At 41.5% G+C, this 18,231-nt stretch overlaps 2 protein-coding genes across 7 annotated transcripts in view; one reads left to right on the top strand and one right to left on the bottom strand.

The window, feature by feature from the left end:
• LOC114255352 overlaps positions 1 to 2,074 on the bottom strand; it is a 33,123-nt gene extending 31,049 nt beyond the window's left edge. For both annotated transcript variants that reach the window (XM_036293288.1, XM_036293289.1), the window contains exon 1: positions 1,504 to 2,074. In XM_036293288.1, the coding sequence (XP_036149181.1) occupies positions 1,504 to 2,038 (535 nt within the window). In that variant the 5' untranslated portion in view covers positions 2,039 to 2,074. The remainder of the gene's footprint in view (positions 1 to 1,503) is intronic.
• On the top strand, positions 1,838 to 17,507 carry LOC105830615 (LHFPL tetraspan subfamily member 6 protein). Of its 5 annotated transcripts, none has more exons than XM_036293290.1 (5): positions 1,838 to 3,447; positions 7,667 to 7,782; positions 12,144 to 12,319; positions 13,088 to 13,183; positions 13,551 to 14,024. In XM_036293290.1, the coding sequence occupies exons 1-5, from the start codon at positions 3,358 to 3,360 to the stop codon at positions 13,727 to 13,729; spliced, it is 657 nt and encodes a 218-aa protein (XP_036149183.1). In that variant the 5' UTR covers positions 1,838 to 3,357; the 3' UTR covers positions 13,730 to 14,024. The 5 variants fall into 5 exon arrangements, with proteins under 5 accessions (XP_036149183.1, XP_028047398.1, XP_036149184.1 ...); XM_028191597.2 differs by having other exon boundaries at positions 1,847 to 3,447; positions 13,085 to 13,183; XM_036293291.1 differs by lacking the exon at positions 13,551 to 14,024 and adding an exon at positions 14,193 to 14,701 and having other exon boundaries at positions 1,849 to 3,447; positions 13,085 to 13,183.
• Positions 17,508 to 18,231: the final 724 nt, after the last annotated feature.

Genomic DNA, 18,231 nt, shown 5'->3' with positions numbered 1-18,231 from the left:
ATCTCTATGTCGATGATGGATGATGGAAATGTTAACGAGGTTCCCCACAATGGACGTGAAGCAGATCTGGCCGGAACAACAATGCGGTGGTGGATTTATCAAACGAGCGATCTGCACGATAAGACGAGTATGAATACATAATAATGAAAATACATCAAAGAGATATTATTACATAGATTTAAATTACAAGAGAAATAATTAAAGAATATTCCTCCATTACGTAAGGCATAACGCGCTTCTTTAGTTTTATATTTTCAAATGACGCTTTGATTGTTCGAGGCATTTGGGCTTTACCAGTCGGACGCTAACCAACCACCGCTAAACCAATGAGATTTCTCGAATTTCTAAAGGCTCGATGCATGGGGCAGATCACACGCATTGTCAGTTCCGACCTAGGGGGCTTTGTGGCGACTCTGCTGTGCATTAAGGCCTCGTATCAATAGAATTGGGACATACAACAATTTCATTAGCAGATTACGTGCCAATTCCGTGTTTCAAGTACAAAGAATTTCTGTGACAAAAGCAAATGTTTCTGATTTACCGACAAACCATTCTTGTATTATCATCTCTGAATTCATGTCAAGTTTACGTTATCAAGAACTGTCTTATTGTTAGGTTATCCATTCAATTTCTGTTTGCCGTGCTATTGTTTCTAACAATAACTGTAAGCTAATAGGATTAATGATAAATTGTGGTATCATATATAGGGTGTCTGAAAAATCACCGACTGTCCTGTTGTTACAACTTTTTATCGTGTTATCCTTTTAGGAAAAAAAAAAAAAACATTAACTGCAACTTTTCAATTATCTTTATAATCACATTATAAATTGTAAATAAAATTTTCTATTTTCCTAATATTTGTCTCCCCAAAGTTTCATTCGTGAAATTTTATTTATAATTAGATAATTATTAATGTATTGATATATTTACTATAGATAAATTTTTGATTTTAATTTGATTTTAAATTTAATTTTAAATTGATTAAAGAACCTGTTATCAAAAGCATTTTGGACAATTTTGAGACACTCTGTAGCAATCTGCAGTAATTGAATAGTCTGTTACATTAAACAATATGTCGCAATATTATTAACGAGTAATGATAGTGTACGTGGACAGTATATATAAGCCCTCAATTATTTTGGTCTAGCCGTGATAACCGAAGCGTCGAGCCCTTCATTCCTAAACCGATACATCAGGGACACCATTAGAGTCCGTCCGTCACTGTATCGATCGTGGCGGTACAGGTTGAAAAAAAGAGGAAGAAAATAATACAAAAAAAATTAATATCAAATATCGGTGAGGAGAGAACAATGAGGTTTTCCTATTGTCGTTCTAATGTATGGAGACGAGGTGATAAGATGATATATCCTAATCGTGTCCTACATCTTTCACGTCTTTCATCGACATTGTACCTATCACTGCCGGAAACTTTAAACAACGACGATTAACGGGTGGCAAGGGGACGGGGGGAGGGGGAGGGGGAGAAAGAGTTGGAGAACGTACCGCGATTATTTGACCTCCTATTAACATATGGGGTACGCGGGCAGGATGATTCGTACACGTGTTGCGTTGCGCACGCACACGTCCGTTGCGCCGTGTAACCCCGTGCATCCGCGGTCGCCGTCCTCGACGCGTGCACGGCACGGCGTGTGCTCGCCAGATGTCCAAGAGCGGGATGCTGGTGCGTCGCCGGGGCGCCCTCGGTCCTCCCACACGGTGCGGTCGCGGCGCGGCGCAGCGTGGCACGAACAGGCGCGGGTGGGCAGGAGAGAAGCGCGAAGAGAGGAGGAACGCCACACCGAGTGTGGAGAACGGAACCGTTCAGTCGCAGCCACGAAGCGGCGCCGTGCGCGACGACGACGACGACGGACGACGGCGGCGGCGACGACGACGACGACGACGACGACGACGGCGACGACAGCGGCAACGTCGGATAACATTTGCGCACGTTACATTCTTTCGTCGTCGGTCGTCTCCGTTTTCCGTTCGCTCGGGAAAGTTGTTGAGTGTCGTCGAGTGTCTTGAAATTTAATTTCATCCGCCGCGCGATCTCCCGCCTCGTGATTTCCTCGAGGATCCCTTTCGCGCCGCGGACGTGAGATGAACCGCCTCGGACGATGAGAATACTTTGCTTTATACAAATGCCTCGCTTACCGGGAACGTGGCGGAGAACGAGCGCCGCGGCGTGGGTAGTGAAGCCGCAACAGTGGTCGAGGCTATAATTAACTGCGAGGAGAGACGAGGAAGCGTCTGGCAACGAGGTATCATCTTGGCGAGAACTCCGAGCCCACGAGTGGATTCTTGATGGAAAACTCTCTGGTGGACCCCCGGTGAATTAGCAACGCGACGCTGAAAAGAAAAACAAAGGATGCAACCTGCACGTTACTCGTTCCTCTGTCAGATGTTTCTTTCTTTCTTTTTTTTTTTTAATTAAGAGTTTCGAATAATTAGCCAGATTTAATGTGGTGACTTCGGAAAAAAATCTGGGACGTGCGAAAGAGGATCATCGATAGGCGGTGTTGATAAGTTCAATGAGATAATAAACTTCTTGAATGTGAATACAGCAGTTGTGTGGAAACGGAGAGCTCGAAGCAGCGGACGAACCGCGCCGTCCGGAAGGCTAATTTTTCCTTTATCAGTTTCCCCAGGCGTCAATGAAAAATTGCCACAACCCAACTTCGTCGTCACTCGGCGCGAATCTCGCGGCGCGGGGCACGCTCCCCCGGGTGCGGGAATTAACCGCGCGGCTCATTTCGAGGAAGCGGTATTCTGAGCGACACCTCGGTCGCGTTTTACGAGAGTAGTAATTCCTCGCGGAAGCTGAATTAACGGCTTCGCGCGCGGCCCCTCATTGGCGGGGAGCTACATACGGAAAAACGACGACGAGGGCCGGATGATTAAGAGGGAATGATTAAAGCACACGGGGGTGCACGAACCCGAGGAGAGAGAACGCGCCGCCAGGCACGTCCCGATCCGCGATTAGAAGGAGGTCGATCGATCCGAAATTAACGCCTCCCCCCCCCCCTCCCCCCCGCGAGTGTCAAACAAGCCGCGACAGGAACATCAATACCCTAATAAATGTCACTCGCACGATCGATCGGCGCCTTTTGCCAGCCATGACGTAAAGAGAGGGGCGATTTAACAGCGACGAGGGTCAACGGTGTCGAGAGCCGCTGTCGAGGATCGACTGTCCACGATCGTGTCCAGGTAACGATCTCCCCCGCCCCGCGGTTGTGCGTCGAAGGTTCGTTCGATCCTGACGCCGCTTAGAGGGGTTGGTCTCCCTACAATTATGCACGGATGGAGGATGAACTGCGATGCGTGAGGGAGAAAGACGCACTCTCCTAAACCGATGAGATGACAGTGCTGTGCGTGCTGTGGGCTACTCTGTCCACCGTGGCCTCGATCCTCGCGTGCTCCGGCTTTTACCTGCCTTACTGGATTCAGGTGAGCGATCGCTTTTAATTGCGTTATACGTCACGAAAATACCGAAACTCATCTTTCAAAAGTACCCTCCCCTCTCCGCGTTGGGGCGCTTTTTAAAGATATCGCAGCGGCTTAAATCGCGAGTCACGGAAGTCGTGTTCCCTTTGCTTCTTGTTTTCTTTTTGTTTTACATTCGCACAAATCAGCACTGAATATATTTTTTTAAATATATTAAATTATCGATAACGCTTTTCCTCCCTTTCTCCCGCGATACATTATTCCGGCGCTCCAATATTTGGCGGTCGTTAAAGTGCGACGTTAATGGGACGATAAAGCAGGACATCGATAAATGCGAAAGCAACACGTCCAATCGGATACGATAAAATAGCATTATTACCGATCACAAGTGAATTAGCTCGGCGATGATTTACGGCTCGATACCCTGATACGCTGTGCACCGCACGACTGGCGAACGAGTATAAAATGATCGATAACTTTCAGCTGATGACTGGTAACTTTTAGAACTATGCTTATCGCGCGTGAAAGTTCGCCGTGGCTATTGCTATTTTCATCGCTGTAAAACTGTACGACATCGTTCCTCGCGTTTTTGCGACGTCGCTGAAGGGTCATTCGGAATTTCGTACGATCTCCTCGCATCTTCAGAACTTCTATTCGTATCTCCGCATATACATACATGTAAAGGATTTCATATCTCCGCGTGAACATGACGATAACGACGTGCAGATATGGAGAAAATCGTTTTCGCCTTTTCGCTTATCGTCGGAGGACCTCGTATCGACGATTTTGATGACTACGACAATTTCTTTACGATCGTAAGACGATTTAATAGGCGCCGCGATAAAAACCGACGAAATTTGCATGTTTGGCTACTAAAGTGTCGATGTCAATAATTTCGTGAGCTTAAAGATATGCGTGTCACGCTTCAAAATGTCAAATTATATTTTGTAATGCTTATTTGGAAATTTAACGAGAAAGCATTACGAAATAAATCAAACCTTTTACTAATAAAATTAATTAATATTCGTGTTATAGTTCATTCGAACCTACTTACTCGTTTGAAAGTTTGTTTAAACTGTATCAATACTTAATCATTTTATGCTGCTTAAATCTTTGTAAGTCGAAATTATTTATTGCTTTATTCTCTGCAACTAGAATTTTAGAATAAAAAATCGGATTCACGATTAAATTAATTTGTCAGTGATTAGAAAAAAAAACAAATTTAAGAAAAGCCTAAAATTTTTTAATAACTTTCAACTGATATTGCATTCTTAAACGATATGAACGTTTCACGATTTCAATAAAGCACAGATAATTTGCCGACTAATGAATCATCGTAATGTATTACGCTAGCAGGATATGCAGCGTTAAAGTTATAATTCACGGGAGAACGGAATTTGTATATTTTTCTTACGTTGCTTCTTACGTTGTGCTTCTTGCACGCGTATTCGAGTATTCAAGTGGTAGTCCATTTATCATTCCTCGAACCATTCATTAGATGATCAGGCATTTAAAACTCGCAAATTCGAATTTCAAGGCTCGCCGAGGTCGAGTTGCGAGCAACGTTTGCAATCTCCAATGGCCGTTCCCATTAATTCTTAATTCCGCGTAGTTAAGTGTAATCCGATTATACGTGTATCGATATATTTCTCAATAAATTAGCTGAGAGTCGGGAATGCGACCATGCCCCCCCGTCGGAATGCGGATTAAAGGTTATTAAAAGAGTATTAAAGCGCCTTTGCACCTTCGCGAGCTTTAATCTTAAGATAAGAGTGCAACATTATTCGCGGCTATTTCGTTACTAGCTATTTACGTTTCATTCTCGCACTCGTCCGTTCGTGCGCAAGATGTAAAATCGGAGAGATGAATAGCGTCGGAGTTTGCGACAAAGAAGCGAAATACAGAAGCGAAGAATGGCGGAGAAAAGAACAACTTTGAAATAAGAAAAGCAGCGAAGCTAGAGAAATAAGAGGTGGAGGAGGGCGGCAAAGAAAAGGTGAGAAATCGAACGAGCTCGAGTCGTCCGACAAGATGGATCGTAGAGCGGCGATAGTAATCGGATTCTTCGTTCCAAACCACGAGCGAACGAATGAAACTGAAACATTAGTTCTACTGTGCAAACGTCTTAATACACAGATGTCCGTTACGTATTGCAACGAAATTGGTAGCTTGGTAAAGTTGAGAGAGCAAATTAAAGAAAAATTTTTACTTCGATGAAAGTTACGTGAAGAGAAAAAAAAATCCGTGTTAGGCGGAAAATGACTAAGGATTCAAACATTCATCATTCTGAAAACTGAAATACGTCAATAAAAAAATTAATAAAAACGTTTGTTGAAAAAAAAAAATAATTACAATAATGGAATAGCAACGCATTATATTGTAGCGTACCGTAACTCAGACAATTGAATGATTTCGCTCTAATTGCACTACGGCATTGTCAACAAGTGTAACAAAGTCCTGGCTCTGACGCGAGGCAAAATTTCGGTCCTTGAAACTTACCGAGACGTTCGTTACGCGTACAAGATTCTTGAACGAAACAAGAACGCTCCGGGTACCGGCAACTTGGTAGAGAGAGGTTGATGAGGCGAATATCGTCGAGTAGGGTAACTTTGTACTTCGTGTGACTGCTACTTGCCTTTACCTGACCTGACCGATGTTGTCGCAAATTCAACGTTAGTTTGCAAACGAAGTCCCGCCTCGCGGACCCAAATTGTTCGTATTCTACATGTCACGTCGCAAATTATCTCCCGAAAGATAACACCTCGCTTTTCGGTTATGTGATTAGCAAATCGTGACTTTTTCCGCTCCGAATTTATTGTGCATTTTCTCTACAGTTAACTTCGTACAGAGACTTTAACAAACCCGTTTACGGCTTTAGATTCGTGGAGATGGTGAGAGAAATTACAGTTCACTTCTCCGAGATCTTGTAGACGTTTCCGAGAGCTCGTTTGCACTGTTTAAGATTAATGTATCGGTTCGCGGTATAGCGGAGGAATGCTAGGGAGAAGGCTTGTTGATTCCCCTCTTGAAGAATCTTATCCAAAGTGTTTCATCAGTTTAATTAACGGATGACGTCTCTCTTTAGAACCCATTAAGTTTTTTGCGTCATTTTTATTTCTTTTCTTTATACATATATGTATAGAGTTATAGGTTTTGCAAATTAAACGTCACATTTTGTGACATCACTTTTGTATAAATAAGTATTATTAGTAAAATAAATTTAAATTAATATTTTTTATGCTACATATACTTCTAAATTTTCTATAAATGGTACATTATTTGTCTATAATATATATTTAACATGACCTTTTTCAAAACTTTGTTTAGCACCAAGTTAACGCTTGACATTTGACGGTTAAGTTTTTACTTTTTTTTTCATTAAAAAATAAACTTTAAAAAAATATTCTTTTTTTAAATAGAAAACATTCTAATAAAATTATTTGCAGTAATTAATAAATATACTTTCAAAAACATATATATTCGTTTACAGATACGGAATAAAATTTTTTAAGACAAGAACAAAACATATAAAGTCGTACAATAGTTAAGTTTAGTCGAAGACTTTTATTACAATTTATTAATAGAATCAAACGCGAAAAAAAAGGGATCGTGCTCGAAGAAAACGGCATTTGGCAAACGACAAGCGAGCTTATTACGACCACCTCCTCTGCCAGACGCTATATTTTTTCCGTATTAAGAGAAGCAATCAAAAGCATTCAAACAGGACGGCGAGACATTTTCCGTTTCTTTGGCGCCGTGTAAAATCTGTTGGAAAGAGGAGAAAATTTCCCTTGCTGTGCCATCGCCTTCGCATATAAATGAATAGCATGCATAAGTCTTTTGCGCCGGATGCTGTTGCATGTTCGTGCGACGCGAGAATTCTCGTGTCTCGAATCAGCAGCGTTCAAATGACGTTAAATTGACATCAACGTTTCTACTTTACACTTTATTCAAATATCCTTCATCTTATTCCTGCAATTACCTTCCATTCTACAAACAGCTCAGGAAAATTATATTAGAAGAGAGATGAAATTAAGTCTGCAAATTTCTTTCATATTTATGAGCTCTATTGTATCTTCATTGACTTTTTCGTCAGAATAATTTTAAGTTGGCTATCTTAAGATTTCGCCAAAGTTTACTCCAGTTTTATAATAAAATCTGACATTAAATCGCAACGGCGTAAACACCGCGTTTCTATATTGTTGTACCTCTTGTATTTCAGGGACGATTGCTGGACAAGGCGGACGCGTATTTCAGTTCCTTTCGGCGTTGCAACTACCCGCGAATCACGCCTAACGCCACGCCTGAGATAGTTTACGAGTGTGCAAGATACTCCAGGTACGTATTCTCACGCCGCTATATTCCCATATCTAAGCGAGCGGGCGCGAGCACGTAGCTGCGATTACGATCCTCGAAGGAGCAGGAAGGGACGAAGCTCACGGAGTTCAAGATTCTGTAGAGCAGTTGTTCGTGAATCTGCTCGATTCGCTCTCGTGAATCACTGTGTCGATTGACTAAAAGGAGAAACAATTTCGTCATCAAACGTCCCTCTTCCATAGATTTTAATCGTCTCGATTTAACGAGATCTCTCGTAATTCAAGAAAATATAATTCTAACGAATTAAGCTCGTAGCACGCGGAATGCACGAATTATTATTATATCATCAGAATAATGTTATATGTTTAATATTAGCGATATAAAGGAAAATTTATATATATGTTTAAAGAAATGTTTTATATATGATGTTTCTTTATTAATTCATATTTAATTGGTATATATAATATCGTATAACCTAATTAATATAAATGAGGATTACCAGGCTTGCTCGAAATAAACATTTATTGTGAGTTACGTGGAATTTGAATTATACAAATTATGCCGTGCACGTGGTGAAAAAAGATTACATGCATTCATGTAATCCGCACGCGAGGGCGTAATATTTGAAGTTTCGGCGAGAAAGAGATAAACAGAGAGTTAACGGACGGGTTAATTCCAGTTCGGATGTGAATCCGAATAATTTCGGCCGGGCTCAAGTGACCCGTATCATTCGGGAAATAATTCCTCGCGGAATACTTCACGCGGACGTCGTGATCGCTCGAGAAAACGAGACACACCGCGCTATAAAAACTTTCTCCGTGAACTACGTCGGTTCTGTCGCGCGCGCGGTCGTAAAAATCGCGGTTGCCCCGCGGCAATTGAAACTAAAGCACTGTTAATAACAAAGGGAATTATAAAAAGCTGCAAGGGAAGCAGAAAAGGAAAAACCGACACGATCTTTTTTCCTTTATGCGCATGAAATTCAGAATTACATGGCGTATCATAATTTTACTCCCCCAAAAATGATTATTTCTTATTTGCTTTATCTAAATAAATATGTTTGCCAGTTAATGCAGAAAAATTAATTCACAATAATTCCCAGTGTAAAAATATTGAGTTAAATGTCGTTATCATTCGATTATATATATTTTCAGAGTACTCGAAACGATAAACAACTCTAAATTGTATAATTAAAAATATAATAAGTTTGATGTAACTTGCATTAGAATATTCACGCATTAAATATGTATGAAAACAAATTTTCATAATAATTTCAATATCATCAATATCAAAATAGCAAATTAATCGGCGTCCCTTTGTTTGCGGGATAACACCGATAATAATCATAATAATAAACATAGGCTAATAGTCACGACAACGGTGTGCAAACACGTGATTAATCGGATTGTATTTTGACCGCAAAATATAAAGGTGTTTGTGAATCAAGTGTCTTTTTTTTTCCGAGTTATACCGTCAGCAATTAAACGATTGAATTCCCCGTATTCAATTCATAGAGTCGAATAAAAATTTTTGAAAACAAAAATTGGACTTTATTCCACATCCGAATTACCATCCACGCGTACCAACTATGGAGAGGTACTGCAATCGAAAATACACGCAAAGTTTACACGCACGCGGTAAAAGAGACCTAACAACCCGTGACAAATTATGAAAGTTTCTTTTTGTTCATTCTTCCGTGCACTCGTTAATCGATCTAACATTCTGCACCCGTGCATCGCTGATGGAGTTGCACGCGTAATCTGCAACGTGTTTCGCAGATGATCGCGGAATAGTGATTTATCTCAAGTTTCATTTGATCCCGCTTGATCGCTGAATCGAGTTTTGTCTGTCAGCTGTCTTTCACAAACACGTGCAAAGAGAATTACGATTTTGCGCCGTACATGAACCGTAACAGACAATACGATCGGTTTAGCTATACGTATTGATGACGTCAGTGGTAATATGGATTTGTATGGAGATTGTTCTTACTTTACGGGAGCACATACAATAGCGGGAAAGACAAAAAATAAAGTTGACACGCATGCAACGCTATTATTATTTTTTTTTTTTTTCAAAATGTTCGTCAGCAGACAACTTTATTCTCTAACGCGCTTTATTCTCGAATCAGTTTTGAAGCGCGCGGATTTCGACGTTAATATCACGTTAAGATATGTAACTATTATAATGTAGCGGAAATAAAATTGTAACTTGCCTTAATACTCTCGTCTGCAGAAGATTTCTCGGTAAAAAAAAAAAAGCGTGTACTTCTCGAGAATACCACGTGGCAAATACGAGCGCCGACAATGAGTCATTCACAGATTTAATTCCGCTTATACTCTTTCCAACGAGATCTCTCACAGCGGAAGAGGATATAAAAATGTGTATCTCGCGTATGTACCTCTGATTTAATTTCCGCAAATTCGTATGTAGGTCAGATAGTGTCAGCACCATCCGACGAAGCCGCTCCACGTTTCTCATTCCTTTTTCATTTGCATGCTCGGCTAAATAAAGTTTCGCTCGCTCGTCGAATTTTTCCATTGTCAATTAGACATAGCCGACAAATGTTGAAAAGAAAACTTAATCTTGACAAATTTCTGGCGCGTTTGATATCGACGTTTTTGACGTTATATGCAAAATGCACTTCGCGTCGATTTGCCACGTATTAACAACCCTTTTTTCCATCGCAATGTACATACACTCACCTAATCTACGTTACAGCTGATTCAATATCTGATTTTCGAAAGTGTTGGTTGAACCACAAGCAATTTCCCGATTGGCCAAATGCGCCCGATAGCATAATCGTACGTACACGAAATGCGTTTCGCCCTTCTCTCCCTCTAATGCAAGCACTGCAGGCACGATAAGTGTTAATAGCCGACCTATACAAATCGGGACAATTCGATAGTTCCATAAACGTTACCACGTTTCGACGATGAAGTCAATACAATTTATCGATAATGATTCATTTCCGTGGAATATTTTATTTTATAAAATAATTTCTTGAACCGTTCAGAAATATCATTTGTATTACAAATGACACTGTATTATTAAATATTCGTTGCCGTTCCAGTTATTACAACGGTATTTCAATATACGTGTAGAGAATATTTTGAGAATTGGATTTATACAAAATTAGCTGACACAGAAAAGGTGTACGAATTAGCATAGCCCGAAATAAATAGTAGGTCGAGAGGGCGATAGTCCCTACGAGAATGCACAAGAAACGAAAAATTTACTTCACTCGGAGCACTCACTACGATTGATAATCTATTTTTTTGCGTTGCACAAAAGAACAATAATATTTGTAGTATTTTGCGTCAGGATACACGCCATGAAAAATATTGTGTTTGGTAGTAGTTAACGGATCAAAACTTTCGGAAAACTAAAAACAGATAATATGATATTTTACGCGACGATATCTCTAGCGAATAATATTTGTAAAGAACGAAAAATATTCCGCATAGTCACATTCTGTTCGCTTCCATATCCACTCGCGTCATTCTTTCATTTTTCGACATCGGCAGTTTCACCAGAGGGCCAATTCTTCATGTGGAATATATATATTCAACGTTATTTTTTTTTAATTTCAACGGAATGCAAAGTTTGCGTTCAATGTTTACGAAGATTGGTTTATTATATTTTTTATTAGTGAATTATATGTTTTCTGCGTTTAAGAGATTCAAGTCGAGACACAAAGATACTAACTGAGAAATCGTGTTATAGATTTACTATTCAAAGTATCAAAAAATTTCTGCGATGCAATAATACAATTTAACTTAATTCTTTGTTTAATCTTGCCGTGAAAATTTTATTTGTACATTGAAATGCAATAGCCAAATGATTTCACGTTCCAGTTGATTCCCGTAGAATTATTAAATCAGGATGTAATTATATGAAAATATAATTTACTCCCTCGTTTTGCTTGAGGCATTGACTCAATAAATCCGCGCTAATTTTGTCATATAAACTGTTATTATTAATTAATATAAAAAGATAAATATAAATAATGAATAAAGTTTATTTCATCAAATTCGCAAATTAACACGTGTGAGCCAATTGGAGCGTCAATGTTACTCGAATCGTCCCAAACGTTACTTTTGCTCCAATGTGATGTGACGTTTTTAAATAATTGTAACATAATATTGACTCTATGTTGGAGACCATATAAAATATTATGAGAAAAATATTGAAGAAGCTTTTAATAAATCTACGTTACAAATATTTTCTGATAAGTGAAATTAGATTATTACATGTTCTTTTTCAAATATGAAAAAAAATTATTACAAATTTAGATATAATTAGAGAATAAAACGCGTTAGAGAATTTTTAATCAATTTATCGGGAAAAAAAAAATTTAATATGGATTGCAATTTTTGTTACAGTTTTTGGGACATACCGAGTGCTTGGTGGCAGGCGAGCACAGTCACGATGGGAATCGGCGTCGCGATCGCAGTGATCGGTGCCCTGATGCTTCTGGCAGCAGCGTCATCATTTCTCCCGCATATTCTCAAGACGCCGAAGCACACGAGAATTCTTGGCTCCTTACAATTGCTTGCTGGTAAGTGTATTCTATTTTTCGCGATTCGTAAATTAAATTAAAAAGCGATGCATCAATATGCCATTACAATTAATGTGCTGTTGTTACCACGCGAAGAAGAGAAATATTTTTTACGTATTATTGAATTAAATAAAATGGACATCGAACCTTTTTTTTCTATCGAGCACGAGAGAGAAAATGACGCATCTCTTCAAAAATGACGACCCGTCCGCTCGTCAAATTGACGCGTAACCCAACGGAGCGGCGAGAGATTTGCATTTCGCAGCGAAGTAATGAACTGTCCCCAAATAAACTAGATATCATAGCGACGTCATTCTTCTTCCAACATTGACGTATTCCATTTACGCGCTTCAAGTTAGTTCGTTGTACCCGATTTGTTCCTTTTCTACGTTCAAGGTCCGCTCTCGAAAAATAACAGTCCCAGACTTCGCGCGACATGATCGATATGGAATGAAGTCGGGAATGTTATAATACTGATTTCTCTCTCAAGAGAAAAATGCATTCGAAATCGCGAAATTCGCGTGATTGATGACAATGCTGAAAGTCGCGTTCTTCAAACAAAGTAATACTTCAACCTGAACCTCATTCCTCCATTTTAATATTTTCAATAGAGAGGATGCCTATTATCCCCCCCCCCCCGACAATGTTATCACCGCCACGGAAGAGCGAGCAAACGGAATTAACTGATGCATTTTAACGATAGCTGGAAATTCAGGGACGCGATTAAAAAAATTGATAGGCCACCTTCTCATTTGCTTGTTACAGCAGCGATGATATGCGGCGGCTTGGTCATGTATCCGATAGGCTGGGATAATCGGGAGGTACGCGAATCCTGCGGGAAGGGGGCCAACGTTTACAATCTCGGTGAGTATTCTCGGCCTGGAAACATCATTTTCGGGACGACGCGGAAACGTGATGCGGATCGCGGAATGCGAGTGGAATGGTGCCGGAACTTAATTCCGACGGTATGCGGGGCGAATTATCGATTTAATTTGATAACTAATTAACGTGCTCGACGGACTCGCACGCGCGCGCGCGCGAAGAGAGTTGCGCCTTAGTTGCTCGTTTCCTAGTTTAACGACGTCTTCAGCGAAATTGCTGTTCCGACGTGGCGCGCGGCGAAATCTGCGAACGTGTGTGTTTGTACGTGATTACTCTTAAGATCTAACTACCACGACGATGACGACGACGATGGATGGAATCGGTAATGGAACTTTTCGTATTTTCGTAGGCAAGTTCCCGGAACGTTTTATCGAGCACTCAACAATTTACCGTTATTCTCCCCGGGACTTTACTGTAAATCAGTCGAGACTTATGGCTCTTGTAACTTCGCGGGACATACAAATTTACGTCTCGCTGACCTCGGACGTGGTCTCTGGTTTTCTCGTAATTTCCCAATGCGGCACGTAACGATGCGATTCGATATCGGATATGATCCTGTGACTTGTCTTTCAATACTCGGAGGATGATTCGTTATTGATTTGCCGTAACTGCAGATGCACACGTTACATCCATACACGCAAAATCCATCTCCGATGAATCTACGTCCAGTTTATCTGCGCGCGATTGAGAAAGAAAATATTCATCTATTCTGCTGAAGCTGTATCAAATTGCGTTAAAATAATCTTAAGTTATATATTTTGTATTTTAATTCGAAAACCGTATCGGGATATCTCGTCATTTTTAGGTGAAAAAAAAAAAAAAACGTTGAGCAAAAAGATGACTTTGCGCCAACGAAACTGCCAATAAAATTAAGCAGCAGAAAGACATTTTGAACACGGGCGTGATTGTACGCGGTCGTTTTTTCGATAGGGATTTAGAGGGTTATCGAATATCCAACCGAAACGCATAATCCGTGCTATTCGATGCCCAGGTGACAAGCAATCCCAGGTGAGTGCTACGGGTATAGACAGAGCTGCTGGGTCAAACCAACGTCAAAACCAACGTCACAGCCGATGACGGCCGAATCACATGTATTTCAATACGGTGCCGTTAGTTAAGCGATATCTCTTGCGGGTTGAAAATTAAACTTATTCATTCATTTTGACAGAAGCACGAGTGCGCATCGAATCGCTGCGTGGCTCGAATTATCTAAAGTCGAAAACCGATCGTTCTGCATGTTCCAATATCATATCAATTGTCGCGCTATCGCGATTAACATTTCTATTATTTTAACGCTAAATACTCTCTCAGCAAGGATTTCTGATACCAAAACAAAAAATATTCTTGACATATTTAATCCTATTACAACCTCATGTACCCTGTAAAAAATTTTTTTGTAAAATTACAACTATTAATGACGATATCAGTTTAAGTAGACTCGCAAACACTTCTCTCCTTTTTCTCTGCGCATTTTCATCACAAAAATAATTATTTTTAGAAACAAAAAACTGGGTATAAAAATCCGTGTAATCTCAGTGATGTGTGTTTTACCCAACCATTATATCCCTAAGTAATCCTTTGCCTAATTGGATTTTTTTTTTAAATTAATTTTTCCACGGCGCGTGGGAGAAATCTACCCCGTCTTAATTTATTAGCCCAGCTCGGTGCACACTGATTAAGCCATTACAGGCGATGATTATATTCGACCTCGGCACGACGATTAGGCCGACCGAGCTATTCCTCCATGGGAATTCCCGTAGGATAGCTACGGACCACCGGCGCCGTCGAGATTTCGCCAAGGGGGGGGGAGGGATCGTCGAGCCGATGATGAACGGATGCCATCTGTTTCAGGGAAGTGCTCGGTGTCCTGGTCGAGTCACTTGCTGGTCGGCTCGGTGGCGTTGCTGATGCTGTGCTTCGGCCTGAGCTTCTGCGCGGCCCGGCACAAGCCCGACGCGAACTCGCACACGGATCCCCTGCGCATTTGACAATCGAGGTATTCCCAGTCGATACATGCCTACGCCTCGCCGAAGACGACCACGCTCTCCATCGTCACGGTCTGTTGATCGCGCGCGCCTGTTGCGTGCACGCGCCGTACGTACGTGAGTACGCGACCCGCCGCCGACCGTGAAGCCGGTCCTGCATACGCGCGACGTCGCGCACCCGATGTTTTTTCCAAGCTGGCCGCGAGCGCGAATTTCGTCGCGTGCTCGCGACGGTTTGACGCGTCGATCGCCACCCTCTACGTGCCCGTTAAAGTTAAACATTGACTCGCAGACCGGCGAGACGTATTATATTATAAATGAGCATCGCGGCCTCATAGCCGTTCGACGGACGAAACGGATTGATGATCGAAATTAACGGGGTAGGTACGAGTCGACAGGTCGATAAATATTAATGGACATGCGCGTTTCTCCAGAGATAGAGAGAGAGAGAGAGAGAGAAATGCTATCCTCGACGAAACAGCGGGAGATTCAAGGCACTCTCAACAATCTCTTGACCAACACAGCCGCGGACAATCGGCGAGATTTCGGAATTCACGTACCGAGGAATGCGCGGATCACGGGAGACTGATTGAACTTTTGGCAGGTTAACGCGTACCTACCACCCTTTTCCCAGGAATCCCTTCGAAGCACAATCCCGCGTATCTGTATATATAAGCCCGCAACCTGCATATGTACGTATGTATATACACGCTAGAGTGAATCCTACAGTCCTGTCTCGCGGCAGACGGTTCGAGAGAGCCGCGCCACGGTATTTTCCAATTCCGTAGTAAGCCCCTGGCTGAGAGCGACGAAGCAATTGGCAATTCGCCTCGACGGGACTTTCAGCACTTTCAATTCGCACGGGAAGCTCGCTCGCTCGCTCGCTCGCCCGCTCGCTGGACGAATACACACGGTGTGGACTGGAAAGGAGCCGGACGGGGAGACGGACATACACCCTTCCCCCTCTCACCCTGCACCCGTATCGAGAGGGTTCTCGCATTCAGATGCACCGTAACGATCACGATATCCGGGCTGCTGCACGCTGCTCCTCCTCCTCCTCCTTCTCTCGAGGACCGGGAATCACTGTGTTTCCCACGGTCCGAAAAGCCTTTCGGATATATCGATCGCGCGCGGAACGTTTCGGCTCTCCAGAGATTTGCACGTTCCTCTTATTTATCCTCGTCTCTCGGATTCTCCCCTTCAAGACGCTATTTCCTTCGTCGAAGTAATGCGTTGGCTGAACCGTGAGTGTCGGTTTAGCGTCTCTCTTCAAATTTGTTTGGACCTACGATTCCCAGATTTTATTTCTGCCACGTTACTCTTCATATCTATTATCCCTGCGCCTTTACGAGAAAAATATCCTCGATAATTTTAATTTTTAATAATGGAAGTTTGTTATGTTGCGCGAGGGAGAGATTCGTCGGCACTATTTTCAACGGCAGGCGACTCTTGCCCATATTGAATTGCGCGAGTGTCGAGAAAATTGGGTTCAAGTCGGAAAGGCGGGCGGAAAATTTAAACGGGTGGCGAAATCCGCGTAATTAAAAGATAAAAGGCTCAGAGAGAAGATTTCGGAGTTTCTGGGGTAGCTGCGGGTAGTAGTTTATTTGTATCGCGGCTCTCCTATCTAAACTGTCCGCGGGCCCTCCACTTCGTTCTCTTTTTTTCAAAACGTAGGGATCAAAAAATCGAGTGGACTAGACTGAATAAAAAGAAATGCTTTTTATTTGACGCTCTCGTTTAAGCTCGCAAACCGATGTTTGCACAAGTGATACGCGAGAAATCCGTTTCATATTCTTATTTCCGAAAATTCGCTTCTGATCTTTGAAAATTCGCAGGCGAAAATATCTCGCGATTTGATCGCGGGATCTCCCGGTGCGGCGGTAACGGCGTTTTCGCGAATATCGAGCCACCCCGTACGGCTTCCAGGTAAAAAATAGCCTGCGGTTATACCTGCGCGATATAAAAAAACGTAATATTCGGAGCGCGTATGTAAGCAAAAGCGTGTATGTGTTGGCCCCGGTGAAATTCGCAATTGCGGGCGCGGTTGAATTTCACGTGCTGACGGAACGGCGCGCACAAACGATGGCCGCGCGTTATTCGGTGAAGGCACACCGCTATTGGCCGGATAAAAATCCAAGCTGAACAAACACGCCGGAGCACGCTCCGCTCGCGCGAGTTCTCCACGCACCGCTTACTTCTTGCATCGGATTAATCGGGAGCTTTTTTTCGGGCCGTGCACGCACACACACACATGCATACTTACGTATTGTGCGTGCGTGAAATAAACGGACTTGGTTCCTCCACGCACAAAAAAAGAATATTGTTATTTTGACTGATTTAATTTCTTTAGTTTCAAAATAAAAATCTTGAAATAAGATTATATTGCGTTATCAAAAAAATTTACTTGATGAACATTTATTTTACGATTTTGTGTAGTTTAATCAAGAAAATAATACTTTTGTTATTTAAGGTTGATTTTCTTGAATGGAAAGAAAAACATGTTGGATAGAAAATATCGTATATTCAAATCAAAGATTATAATTTTCTTAGAATAAAATGATAAAAATAATTACATTTTTAAAATAACAATTATATTGTTGAAATAAGACTATAATATTGTTGAAATTCAAGATTTTCAAATTCTTCTACAAGATTATGTATTGTTGCGTACACTGAGAAAAAAAAAGCCAGATTCAAAGAAATATTTATTTGAATTTAGTATTTTTTTCTGTCAGTGTATATATAAAACAATGCGTTCTACATACTAGTATAAGAGTTAATTTGACGCTTGCTTTTTTTTCTGTGCACTGTCGCACGCACACGCGTCTGATAAAAATCATTTCGTCGTGAATAAAAGAACCCGCTGTGATACAATTACCGTTCTCTGTCCCTCCCCTTTCCTTCACCCCGTTAGCGCGCTCGGCAAAATATTCTGACCATGGAAATCATAGAGAATTCCGAAAATATCTCGGTTATACTCGGTTATTGACGCGACACGAAGTCATACCGCGCGCGCCGGCGTGGCTTTTCCGATCACGAGAT

This window comes from Monomorium pharaonis, chromosome 10 (assembly GCF_013373865.1).
Source record: "Monomorium pharaonis isolate MP-MQ-018 chromosome 10, ASM1337386v2, whole genome shotgun sequence".
In the NCBI taxonomy this organism is placed as follows: Eukaryota; Metazoa; Arthropoda; class Insecta; order Hymenoptera; family Formicidae; genus Monomorium; species Monomorium pharaonis.
The sequence above is the reverse complement of the archived record's forward strand: the minus strand, read 5'-3'. Positions and strand labels throughout refer to the sequence as shown.

What these genes read in the sequence shown, in the direction of transcription:
- LOC105830615 (XM_028191597.2), top strand. Translation starts at nt 3,358, where the DNA reads ATGACAGTGCTGTGCGTGCTGTGGGCTACTCTGTCCACCGTGGCCTCG. An exon ending in ACCTGCCTTACTGGATTCAG is followed by an intron (nt 3,448 to 7,666) that starts GTGAGCGATCGC and finishes CTTGTATTTCAG; the next exon opens with GGACGATTGCTGGACAAGGC. An exon ending in GAGTGTGCAAGATACTCCAG is followed by an intron (nt 7,783 to 12,143) that starts GTACGTATTCTC and finishes TTTTTGTTACAG; the next exon opens with TTTTTGGGACATACCGAGTG.